The sequence below is a fragment of the Lepeophtheirus salmonis genome, chromosome 5, assembly GCF_016086655.4.
Source record: "Lepeophtheirus salmonis chromosome 5, UVic_Lsal_1.4, whole genome shotgun sequence".
NCBI lineage: Eukaryota > Metazoa > Arthropoda > Copepoda > Siphonostomatoida > Caligidae > Lepeophtheirus > Lepeophtheirus salmonis.
Genome location: NC_052135.2, coordinates 49,250,285 through 49,263,240, shown reverse-complemented (window position 1 = coordinate 49,263,240; position 12,956 = coordinate 49,250,285). Strand labels below are relative to the sequence as shown.

The 12,956-nt window shown below is 33.0% G+C and overlaps 1 protein-coding gene and 1 pseudogene across 2 annotated transcripts; both read left to right on the top strand.

The window, feature by feature from the left end:
• The first annotated feature begins 545 nt into the window (after positions 1-545).
• On the top strand, positions 546-3,973 carry LOC121117740 (CLIP domain-containing serine protease HP8). Of its 2 annotated transcripts, XM_040712221.2 has the most exons (7): positions 556-664; positions 785-1,148; positions 1,210-1,585; positions 1,641-1,886; positions 1,950-2,146; positions 2,358-2,477; positions 3,415-3,973. In XM_040712221.2, exons 2-7 carry the CDS (start codon positions 815-817, stop codon positions 3,720-3,722), a joined length of 1,581 nt encoding a protein of 526 aa, XP_040568155.1. In that variant the 5' UTR covers positions 556-664; positions 785-814; the 3' UTR covers positions 3,723-3,973. The 2 variants fall into 2 exon arrangements, with proteins under 2 accessions (XP_040568154.1, XP_040568155.1); XM_040712220.2 differs by having other exon boundaries at positions 546-1,148.
• A 3,634-nt stretch (positions 3,974-7,607) lies between these two features.
• On the top strand, positions 7,608-8,397 carry LOC139905591 (THAP domain-containing protein 1-like; annotated as a pseudogene).
• The last annotated feature ends 4,559 nt before the right edge of the window (positions 8,398-12,956 follow it).

Genomic DNA, 12,956 nt, shown 5'->3' with positions numbered 1-12,956 from the left:
AATGATAACAGCTTCGGAAAAAAAAAAAAAAAAAACTCTATTCAAAATTCCGCTCCCTCTTCTATGATCATATTATTTTCATTAGTGCCAATAACAATTTCATCAAAACTTGATGAGTTAAATTTACTTTTTCATGAATCTACTACGTTATATTAGTAAAGGACTAATATAATATAACGATTGAACGACGAAGTTTAAGATCAGTTATTCCCAAGGGATTTCTTTCACTATTATGTTGTTCCTTTGACTCTTCAAAATTCCAAAGTGAAGGTCAGTAACAAAACTTGTTTCTAATTCACGATAGTGGATTTGCTAAATAATAATATTATGTATGTATATTGTCAAGGAAGGCGATTCTATATGTTTTTCTCATTTCTAGATAACATATTACATATAATAATTAATCTGCGCGTGTTATATGAAGAGTTGCTTGTTCGCTGTGTCCATATCCACCATATCGGTGTTGTTAGGAACCAATGCACACGCCCGATGAGGTACAAAGAGTGGTCTCATCTATTTTTAGGGGCTTGAAGAAAGAAAAAAGAGGTTTTTTGAGTTGCAGTCATCTACACCTACTATACGTTGAAGGAAATAATATATTATAATAGTCTAGTCGTAGTTAATATAGTATTTCTAATTGAATGGGAATCCCTTGTTGTAATTGGTGTGTACCCATTTATTTTTTACTATTTTAAAAGAAAAAGATGTCATCCAGTGAATAAAACAGAATATACGACGAATCTTTACATTTATTATTTTTTAAATAACTTAGAGTTTATTTAAGCCCCTATCGATAACTCAAAGGATCAAAGAAATGGTCTGGGGATATTACTGCATAATTATATCTATCACCATCTCAGTTTCATTCGGACAATTTGTAATTCCAACCGATGATGAAGAACCTGAGCGTGAAGAGTCTTGTCATTTGCCCACAGGAAAACCTGCATTGTGTGTTCCAGTTGAACGATGTCGACAGGTTCAAAATTTGATCAAAGGTCTCAATTCCCCACTTGAAACGGATATCGCACTTCTTATTCGAGATGGACTATTTTGCCGCAATCGACATAATCCTGATGAAACAAATTTGTGTTGTCCCATAGATGGAATTGATCCCCCTCCAAAGACTAGGCCATTTGTAAGAGATCTTGGTAACATATAATATGACTTAGGTGTTCAATAGTATTTTTAATTGTTGTTGTCCGTTTTTAGGCGAATGTGTTTTATCAAATGGATTAGGCTCATCCTGTGTCACATTTAGTCGCTGTTCACCATTTTTAGCCCTTTTGAAAAATTTGAATGGAAAAGGACCCTTACATCCGGATATTCCTAATCTCATACAAAATGCCTGGAAATGTGGCAGAGATGAAAATAGACGCCCTCAAGTGTGTTGTCCAGATCCCGCTATTTTTCCCTTGAATCCCCCAGATGATAAAAAGCTGACAACTCCCACACCTATAACGTCAACGAAGACGACAGAAGAGGAAATTACAACCACTCCGGCATCAAGTACGACTGGGAATGTAGTTACTACACCCGAGACTCCAGAAAGTACGACATTATCTCCTCGTGAAGAGGACTTAGAGAGGTGATCGGACATATATTCTTTTAAATGATAGTGTATTTATATCTCTATTTTAAAGGTTCGAAAGTCATCCTAATCGTAGAATACTTGCTCCATCGGATATGTGCGGACACCCTGCTGCTCCTTCAAGAATCGTTGGTGGCAAAGATGCGTCTCTAGGACAGTTCCCATGGTTAGTTAATATTGGCTATCGATTTAGATCTAAACCAGAAGTATTATATAGATGTGGAGGAGCATTGATTGGCGCCCAATATGTACTAACAGCCGCACATTGCGTATCAAGGCTTCCTAGAGGATTCAGTCCGTAATTATCCTAGAGTTATAGTGTATTCGTTTAAAAAAATAATCTAATTTTTAAAAAATGAAGGTCAACTATTCGAATCGGTGAATTTGATTTATCTAAGGATGATGATTGCTTTGAAGAGTCTGGAATCAAGATTTGTTCTGAGCCAGTACAAAATTTTGATTTGGAAAAAATCATTCCTCATCCACTATATGGAAAAACTCCACATAATCTCCACGACATTGCTTTAGTTAAACTAGAAAGACCTGTCGTCGAAAATGGTAAGTCATTTTGACCTTTAGTACATGATGAGTAAAAATACTCATCATGTAAAAGTTTAATACCCTCCATTAAAATTACTCAAACACATGCGAATTAAAGATAAATAAATTAGGTCATAATCCATTTATTTTTGAGTTAGCCTCTTATCATTTATTTATATTTATTGAAATTTGAGTGCATGGGTGAAATCATATATCTTACTATTTACAGATTACGTGACAACCATTTGTCTACCGTTTAGCCATGACGAAGAGGAAAACTATGAGACATCTGATCTTGCTTTAAGATCATTATTTACGGTTGCAGGCTGGGGTGCTACTACCAACAGAGGTAATATTACATTTAAAAGTATATAAAATATTTTATCATTGATAGGTTGGTCGAGGTTTTGTAGAAAGATTGTTCCGACTTATTTGACATAATCTAAGTTAGCACAAAAGTAATCTTGATAAAAAATCAAGAAAAATAAAACGTTCTCCAATTATTTTTTTAAAATAACATACACAGGATTCTATTTTTGAGGGGGCTTGGTTTTTGAAATTTTGAATAAAATTTTTTTTGAAAATTTTTCAAAAATCCATAGATATTCACAAAAAAATCAATTTCAAAAATCAATATAAATTCATAAAAAAATCAATATATATTCACAAAAAAATTAATTTCAAAAATCAATAGATATTCACGAAAAAGTAAATTTCAAAAAATTAAATTTTTAATTGTTTGGATAAAAATTTTAAAAATCCACAACTATTTACAAAAATTAAAAAACCAAATATTAGGAAAAAAAATCAGAAATCCATTGCTTTTTACCAAAAATTAAATTTTTTTGAAAAAAAAATCAAATATTAAATTTTATGCTCTGTTGGATAATTTGCCGAATTACAAAAAAATCATTTTTTGTGGATCAGCCCATCCCCTGTATATAGACAGCCCAATATTTTAGAGACATATTTTGGTCAATTATTGCTTCGTATTCAAATTTCTGGGATGAATTGATATACCTTATAATATTAGATATTGTTAAGAATTTTCATTTGATTTATTGAACTTAAGTTGGCACCAATATGTCTTTTTGAATAAAATCTATCAATGTATAATTATTTCATTGTAACAATAAATTTTAGCTACTTTAAGGTGAATTTCCACTTAATTTATTAATTAGAATAAATTGTTGGTAGAAATTTATGATAATATGCAATAGATTTTTAGAAAAATCATTCTAGCTTCCTTTTATGTCGACGGTTTACATATTGACATATTGTTTTAGGAACTCATCCTGCCGATATACTTCAATACTTGGATGTATCCATATTTAATTCAACTCAATGTTCCGACGTGTTTAAGAAACGATCTAGTTCTGTAACTCCTGGAAATCAAATATGTGCTGGAGGGGAAAAGAACAAAGATTCCTGCTCTGGAGATTCAGGATCTGCACTTATGCAAGAATTTGCGTTTCAGTATACAGCTGTTGGTGTAGTCAGTTTTGGTCCAAAACTCTGTGGAACAGAGGGTGTTCCTGGTGTGTACACCAGAGTACGAAATTATTTGGATTGGATTTTAGATAATCTTGAATAAATTGAAACTTAAAGGCGCTAACTCTTCTTCAATTTAAAGTATTACTAAAGTACTTTTTTAAATGTATCTTTTTATATAATATTTCTTTACATTTTATTTATTTATTAAATTATTATTATTGCATATTTCTATATAATTAGAGTTCTGTACTTAAAGTTATGTTTTATAAGATAAAACAAAGGAATTGTTATTTTTTTTTAATATGATGTGTCAAATATAATTTTCCTATATTGGGATTGATTTTTCCTTTCTATTTAAGTTATTAATTACTAAGGTTGTGGAGTTGGAGGATTATTAAGCGACTCCGATCAACTTATGTGAATTATTTCAATTCAATTCTGAGTCCAACTTTTTGAAATTAGTGTCAAATCTGGGTTTGCTATATCAAACAATATGGACTTATAATTAATTCAAGGATACAGTCGAACATTAAGTATGTATTTCCCATCTTCTTGCTTGATCTATTATTGCTAGAATTGACATTTTTGTAAGGAAAAAAAAGAGTGGGAGGAGAAACAGAAGCGAGAAATATGGTATTACTGAATTAGGACCCTGGTTAATATCAGGTGTCTGTAATACGATTTTGGGATAAGAAATGGATTATTGCTATAAAAAGGAGACCCTTCCACATTTATAATAGCAATAGTTCATGGAAAATATGATTATGGTTAAGTTCTTATATATTTATTTTATTAAACATTTTAACAACAATTTACAACAAAGATAGCCGAGAGTGCTTATTTTAGAGAAGGCGTTCCCCCCTGTCTCTGCACCATCCGCCACTCGCTTTTTCCCACGCATTCCCAAATCTTAATCCTTAACATACAATATCATCACATCACACACAAACTAAATAAAATAATTACTTAATAATAGGAGCTCTATTATCAACCTGTTACAACAAGGAGGGACGCAACCGGACTGAGTTTGTGGGGAGCCGCTGTTGACAACTATAACGTAACAATGTTGCCACTTTGATCCAAACATGACTTACAATACCTCATATATTACTTGTTTTTATTATTAAAACATTCTGTAAATGGTTGTGATTTGAAATTTGTTTGATTTTTTTTGAAAATTTGGTTGAAATTGGTGAAATTTTGAAGAATTGGTCCTTCTGTTCGACTGGTCATTCCTATCTAGCAACTCCGCTGTTCTCCACCAGTGGGGAATTCCCCATAGGTTAAGAACCATTGCTTCAGAGGAAGAACCGCATACCACAACGATCTATTAAATAATGAATAAAAAAGAATAAAGAGCTAACGCAACAATTTTTGTCCTTCTCTAATTTGTAAACTAAGTTTTTTCTTTACGTGAATGTCAACTCTAGTTATTGGACCCTTCTATTTCCATTTAAATAATGATATCAATTTTGGGATTGTTTGTGAGTTCATAAATACTAAAAGAGTAGATGAAAAAAGTAACCCATCTCCTCCATTTTATCTTATTTTGTGAGTTAAAGACGAAGAGTAAGGAGATGTTGGGATGTATAAATGTAAGTCCATATTGGACTCTGAGTAGAATCGAGGATTCACTTCGAAGTAATTCCTGACAATGCCTTTGCCAGATACAGAGTAATATTTGTAGTTACTTTCCTCTATTCATTGAGTGTAGCCAATCTAATGAAGCATCATAACAGCTAAGCTGCTCTCCCCCCAAATATCCTTCAAATCGTCAGGTTGAACACGTTAATTTTTAATTTCTTTTTATGTAACATATTCATATAATTTGAATCTATGAGCATTAGCATAGTAGTATTTTAAAATGTATACTAGAGTATATAATATATACAGCTCATGTAATACAGCTACATATGGGTATGACCCTAATTAAATTAGATGTAATTTGTTTTCCATGTGATGACTCATATTTTGATAACTGTTTTACAACATTCATAAATAAACATGACATAATAATTATAAACCAAAAACAAGTTATCTTTTTAACAATTATTGCCATATAATTCCCCATGTTTTAGTGCTTGAGTCATTAATAGGATGACTTAATACATACTACCTGGTAAAATAAAGATGAAAAAAATATAATAATGGAAGAGGGAGCTTCTTTTTTGTAGTTGGGACCTGAAAAAGTATTATTTGTTTTCTAAAGCTGTTAACAGTATATTCTTGAGAGATAAAATATATACATTATATAGGGTTTCCTCTCTGTTTTAGGACAACTTCAACAGCCAAGAAAGTACACAAATATATATTTCTCGAAACATCTTTTTTTACGCCATTGCAATCAGCGTGAAATTTACTTTTAATGAGCTCCAGTTAATTCCCCATGGCCACCATTGGTGACAACTAAAATAGTGGCCAGGCGCTTCAGAACTACTTTACATGCAGTACGGGTGGTCTCCTCCGACAAGTTGTCACATGCAGATACTTTGACGGCCTTCAAATCGTCGACAATACGGTAGGAAGTCACACTAACCTCCCTCTCCAGAATTGGCTATATGGAGTAGAACATTACTGTTGCATATGCATGTAAAGCTAATGTTGATCTCATATTTTAAATATTCTCTTTTAATGTACAATATTTTATTATTAGAATATATTTTAACCCTTTATCAGAGTATTACTTTCTTTCCTCCCCTCCACTTCTTCCTGTTCCCTCCTCTCTTAAGTTCCTCACGGCGCGTCCCGTACTCCTGGCCCCCTCATCACTTCGGCGACGAGTCTACGATATTAATTATATCTATTTATCCAGATATTGTCATACACAACAATTACCTTGAGATCTGGTGAAGCAGGGGGCAATAATGTCCTGCCTCTAAAAGTGGTTTGGCACAACTCTTGCAAAAGAAATTACAGTATGTGAACAGGGGCGTCTCGAGAATTTATTTTTTCTTTAATTCCCAATTCCCACTGTGGACGCCCCTGGTAAAGGAGATCCGTCTTGCTGAAAACAGTAAGACGATGCTCTTGGTTCCAGGGAAGTACTCGGGACTGTAACTTATCCAGATTTAACAGTAACTTGTTTACGTTGATTGATCTTCACACCATCGGGAATGAAGATCAAGGGTCTCTATCCTGCAGAAAGTAACAACCGCCAGACCATAACCGAGCCCCCTGAACACGCTGCTCGCGTTCAAGGGAATTACCTTTTTGTTTCACTCGGAGTAGAATCGAGGATCGACATCGGAGTCATTCCTGTCTTTATCATTGCTAGATATGGAGTGGTGTTTGTGTTTATTTCCATAATGGCATAGCAACTCATCGCTAATTTAATGTAACATCATGTTGCTCTTCCCTTAAACATTCTTCAAATTATCTGGGTGACCCACATTAATTTTAGGGTTTTTTTTTTATAACATGCCCCCAGATAGTAATATTTTCGTCCATGATAATAATCCTAACGTTGATCCTCGATTCTACTCTGAGCCCTACAAGTACTTAAAATTATAGCTTCCCTACAAATCCTCAAGTTTACTCTTCGTCTTTTATGAGTACCTTGAATATGATTGTATGTAGTAGAAAAGGAAGTTCCCTCCCCATGAATTAAATTACAATAATAATAGCTTAAGAGAAAAAGAAGACTCTTCAAGTTGCCGATTAAAAAAAAAAAGAAACGGTTGAGATGAAAAAATGAAATTAATTTGTATCACTGGTTATGAATTTTTAGTTCCTGTTGGACTCATTGAAGATCGATATCGAAGTTATTTCTGCCTATGTTCTTGCTGTTCCATACGGAGTAGGATCATCGACCTATATAATAACTGGATGCACAACCTATAGAATAAAAAGGAGAAAAAGAGTGAGTTATCCTTCTGCTGTTGGCAGCCATCTTGAGTAGCTATTTGTACGAAACACTCTTTAATGACTTTACTTATTCATTAATAAGTTAATGCAAATTATTGGTGCATACAAGTCGAAGATTACCATGCCTTGTGTCGTATTTGGTTGCAAAAACAAGTATGCTGCTGGCAATTTATTTCATATCATCGTTTTCCGACCCAGGATCCAGAGAGTTGCAGACAATGGGTAAGGAATCTCAAGCGAGATGACTTTACCCCCAAACAGTTTTGAGAATTTGTTTGGAACATTTTACTCCGGAATCCTTCAATCGGACTCTGGGCGTTGTAAGGCTGAGAGAAAATGTGTGCCTACTATATTCATAGAATTCCCGCCTCGCCTTCAAGAAGAAGTTGCAAGAACTCTTCGAAAACACAAGTCTCCTACAATGAGCTCCTCCTCACCTCCTAAAAAGGTCGAACCATCTCCAGCACTGGAGATAGATCCTTCCCACTTTGAGGCTACATAAAATGTGCAATTGGATCATTCCTATTCTCTACCATCACCACAAGTAATTAAGGCGAAGCTCCAGTAGCAAATGAATATGATTTCCGAGCTGGCAGACCGTTCTAAAAAATACAGATGTCAACGGAATACAATCTCCAAGAAGAATGGCAAGTTTGATTTTTTTACAAATAAGTTGATTTTTTTTCATAAAATAAGATCGATTCCTCTTGTCTGAAAGTTTTTTTAAGGTATGGGTTGTCGATTCGAAAATGCAATAAAAAAATAATAAATTTATTGTACTAACAGAATGTATATTAAATATGAATTTAACGAGGGAATTAGGAAGATGATGAGCGAGTTAATCTTGGTAGGTATCTTGAATCTTTATTATGGTTGAAGAAAGAACATAGAAAGTTAGCAAGTGTTTTGCTAAAGCTCGCAGTCTGAGTGGGCCAAAGTTAGACTTCCTCAAATATGAAGTCGTCAAGCTACTGGAGTCTGGTGTTTTGAGACCCTACTCTTTTTCCTTCTCCTCAGCGGTTCATATTGTGGAGAAAACGAATGGGGGCTTCCACCTTTGTGGAGACTTTAAACGTCTCAACTGGATGTCAGAATTAGACCGCTAGCTTCGGTATCGGCTACATGATATACTTTTCCCGAGGCTTGTGGTGCTCAAAATGGTTTTCAAGGCTGGATCTTCATAAGGCATCATCATCAGATCCCAGAGGATGATATCCACAAGACTACAATCATTACCCTCATTGGACTCTTCGAATAGACATGGATGCCCTACAGCTTTCAAATGCAGCACAATCCTTCCATCGTTTCATTGACTCCTTGTTCCGGAACATACCTGCAGTTTTCGTATACTTGGATGATATTCTAATCGTGTCTAAGTCAGTGGAAGAACACCGGGCACTCCTCTTCAAGGTATTGTCTATGCTCCAGGAAGCAGGTATCCGTCTCTTGCCTGAGAAGTCCAATGAGGGAACAGCCCATTTGCACTTCTCAGGCATATCATGTAGGAGAGAAATGAATTACGCCGCTCATGAGTAAAGTCAAGGCCATTCAAGAGTTGGCCCCTCCAAAATTGCGTAAGGAACTCGAAGCCTTTTTTGTTTATGGTCCAGTACTATGTACAGTTTATATAAGACTTGGCGGTCCATACGAAGGACCTACATCCCCTATTGCGTAAACACGCCAGATACCAGTGAGGGGGAAGCAACAAAAGGCCTTTCAAGTAATTAAAGAAATCCTCTCTCGACGTGCTCTTTTAATGTTTCGATAAGAAGACACTCTTCCATCACTTATAACCTATATTGAAGGACTCGTGATTCTAGTTTTTTGGTTTTAGTTGTTTTATCTTTTATTTATACAGTGTACCTTTTTTAACAAAAATATAGTCAGTGTTTTAAGTTAACTCATACGTCAAGTTCTTCATATATGTCCCGATGGAGGCAAGAAGAACCATTATAGGCAATTTAATCCGCGCTGGAAGGACCACCTCGGACATCATGAAGGCCTTAAACGTGGGCAAGGCTACAGTTTGTTTGGTCAGAATGGGGACAACCTTAAGGACACACCCAAGAATGAAGCCTGAAGGCATCATGGAGGCCTTAAAGCTCACCCCAACGATGAAAATGTCAAAAGGGGATGCAAGTTTGATTATATTTACATGAAATGGAGAGAAACAACAAAAAGTGATTAATACAAGGATATTTTACAATAGAAATTTAAGTGATATATAATTATATTTTATAGTAAATTGTTTTTGTTTAGAATTTTAACATAAATAGAAAATTTTAATTGTTCATGAGCTATCTTAAAGATATCGTGTTCGTGCTATTATCAATGTAATAAATATTATTTTTAGGCGAAGTGTACGTTGGGCATGTAGTCTTTCAGCAACATGTCATTCTGTGTTGTTTTTTTCTTCAGCCAATTGTCCTAGAACCGACGTAAATACCTAGAAAATGCTGTCTTCCATTTAAAATTACATAACTATTACGTTTTGAAACAGTCTAATATAGTGTTCTATATAGAAAATCATAACTAATACTATGCAAATTATTTGCATTATTTTGTCTCCATAATTGAATTTACTCACGAAAGGAATCAAAATTGCATAGACAAAATGAGCAAAATATCATGAGAAAATGATTTTAAAATGGGTTGAAGTGGCCCTATATATTTGAAATAGGATTTGAGCACGTAAATGGAGTATATCCTACATTAATGTTTTGTGCATTTATATATACAGTAATACCTCCACATACGAGTTAAACACTTTCGTGGAAGGAGCTCGTAACAAAATTACGCTGTTATAGTTTGAAGGTCGACGTTGAGTACCTTCTGTATAGCTTTGTCTCCCTTGTTGTTTAAATCTACATTATTTTTGTGCCTGGCGCACTGTCTATGCTGTTCTAGGACAAACTTCCTGTTGGTTTTAGCACTAAAGTTGCAAATATTGCATAGTAAATACTTTGTTTCAGACAAATGTGTCCAAATCTTGGTGTCATTGAGCTCCTAAAGTAGCACTGAAGGGTCCACCATCTCAGGTATAATCAATTTAAAAAGTTGGTATTTCACCTCCAATTAATGTAAATATATTGAAAAGAAATATTACTGGATGCCCCTTTATATTGATTGAGAAAAAACGCACTTGATTATCCCTTTACTCTAATAACTGTATATTTTTTACTGTATAAAAAAGGTTATTTGGGGAAATAAACTATTTTTAAAGCTTTTTAAAAAAGTGAATCCCCCGAGTTAATATGCGGACGTCCTTGTATCACTGATGCTATTTTAAATGTAGGAGGTTCTCCTCTTTATATATTTTTTTTTCTCCCCAACATCACATAGGAGGCAGCTGATAATGATATTAAAAAGGGTCTTAATTCATCGCTCCATCTTTCTCTTTGCACTCTTACAAAAAATTTCCTTCTGTACAAGTAAAAGTAGACAACGTACATGCCTCATAAAATAAAAAATCCGAAAGAGTTAAGAAAAGAGGTTGAGTGGTTTACTCTAACAAGAAGGTTCCGAAACTACTTTCTCCAAGAATATTATATTTTTATCTAAATTTAATATGATTTATATATTTTATCAATTAAAAGTGCCAAAACATTTTTTGAAGAATGGTATATTTTACTTTTTATTCGCCATATATAAATATTTTTTTTTTCTTTTTGTATATAGTTTGCTAAATAAAATATAAGGCAAATAAATATATTATTCTCTGTAAAATTGGTATGAGTTAAAGTGCAATATGTGCCAATTCGATATTGAACAAATTAATTAACTTAATTAAAAAAATATAACAAAAGATCTTATTTTAAAGGAATATTGATAAAATTCAGTTCATATTATGATTGAAGTAATCCATGTTACTTAAGAACACGGCATTTTTCTATACACTTAAAATCCTCTCATATTCTATATTCTTTAAAAGTATGTATGTATAATAACAGTTTATAATAACATCTTCCATAATTAATTTTCCCCTACTCAATCTTCTTTTTTTTTTTCAAAGATAGGGGATGCCATATTCAAACTTTATGATGAATTATTTACAATCTTGACCTAAATAACTGATATGCATTTAAAATACTCTTTTATCGTGGTATTTTGATATGTAAAATATTTCTTTTGTTTTGATAAGTGTAGTTTTTTATTGAGAAATTATTGACAATACAAAATATAATTTATGCCATAATTAATTACATTTTGATGACATGTAAATTACTAATGTTTAATTTTCACTACTACAAACCGTAAGCGTCCACAGGATATTTCAAAAATCCATAGTTACACATAGAAAATTAAATTGTTTGGAAAAATTTCAAATATTAATTTTTGGCATATTTTGAACGAATCACGACAAAAATTTGAGTTACTACCCCTATGGACGCTCCTGCAAACAAAACACATTTTAAATCACAGAGCCTCTTTATTATAGAGTATTTGAGGTTCAAATATTTGATGCAAAGCTCTTAAAAATAAATTACCCATGATGTATGTATGTGTTTATTCTTCCAGAGACTAATCCTTTACAAAATAGGATATTTTCCTTTAAATTGTGTTCTAAGAAAGACTAAATAGTTTTTTTATAAAATATAAACCCATAATACTTGGTTTATATTATTATATTAAGTGTTGTAGAAATTAAGCTAATTTTAAATAGGTTTTTTCTTTCCCAAAAATTGGTTCAAACATAGAAATAATTGTAAAAATACGGGGAAAAAATTAAATTGAAAATCCTGGAAAAGCATGACTGAAAAACACACTCAAAAAGAACATCACGTAATCATCTTGTAAAGCAGTGGTTGTCAAACTTTTTTGAGTTCGACCCTTAAATTATGTGGTTATAAAATGTGCAGCCCATTCATCTCTCATTGAGAGATGAATTTAATATTTAGATAGCATTTATGCAAATAGATGACTTTAAGGTCATATATCAGCCCAATAAAATTTTAACATAGAGGCAAATAATATAATTTATATATAAACTATATTGATCAGAAATAAAGATTTTAATTCTATATATATTCAAAAAATAAAAATACAGCGAAGAAATAATGTTATATATTGTAAGTATAAAATCAGCGATCCATACATACAACTTGGAATCATTTTTATACTCTCAATTTTTGTAGCTGTAAATAAAGTCAAAATTGAGACACACAAACAAAAAACATTACAAGCTGTGGATACGAATAGGTTTGTAAACGAATCAAGGTCTTAATTTGACGGATGTGTATTGTGCATTGAGAAAAGCAGCTATAGTCTAGATTTAATTTTGGAGACAGGAATTCGAAGATCATCCTCCCCATTAAGCCGCAATCTGTATATATTTTGAAAATAAGTTACTAAGGAAAATATTTTCTTACATAAATAAGTTGAGCCAAATGGTATAAGTAAATCTAAAACTTTAGCCAGCTGTGGGTACTCATTCATCACAGAAATACAGAATTATTCAATTGTTTTAGAA

Coding starts and splice junctions, on each gene's coding strand:
- LOC121117740 (XM_040712220.2), top strand. CDS start 815: ATGGTCTGGGGATATTACTGCATAATTATATCTATCACCATCTCAGTT. Junction 1,149..1,209: donor GCCATTTGTAAGAGATCTTG/GTAACATATAAT, acceptor GTCCGTTTTTAG/GCGAATGTGTTTTATCAAAT. Junction 1,586..1,640: donor CGTGAAGAGGACTTAGAGAG/GTGATCGGACAT, acceptor TCTATTTTAAAG/GTTCGAAAGTCATCCTAATC.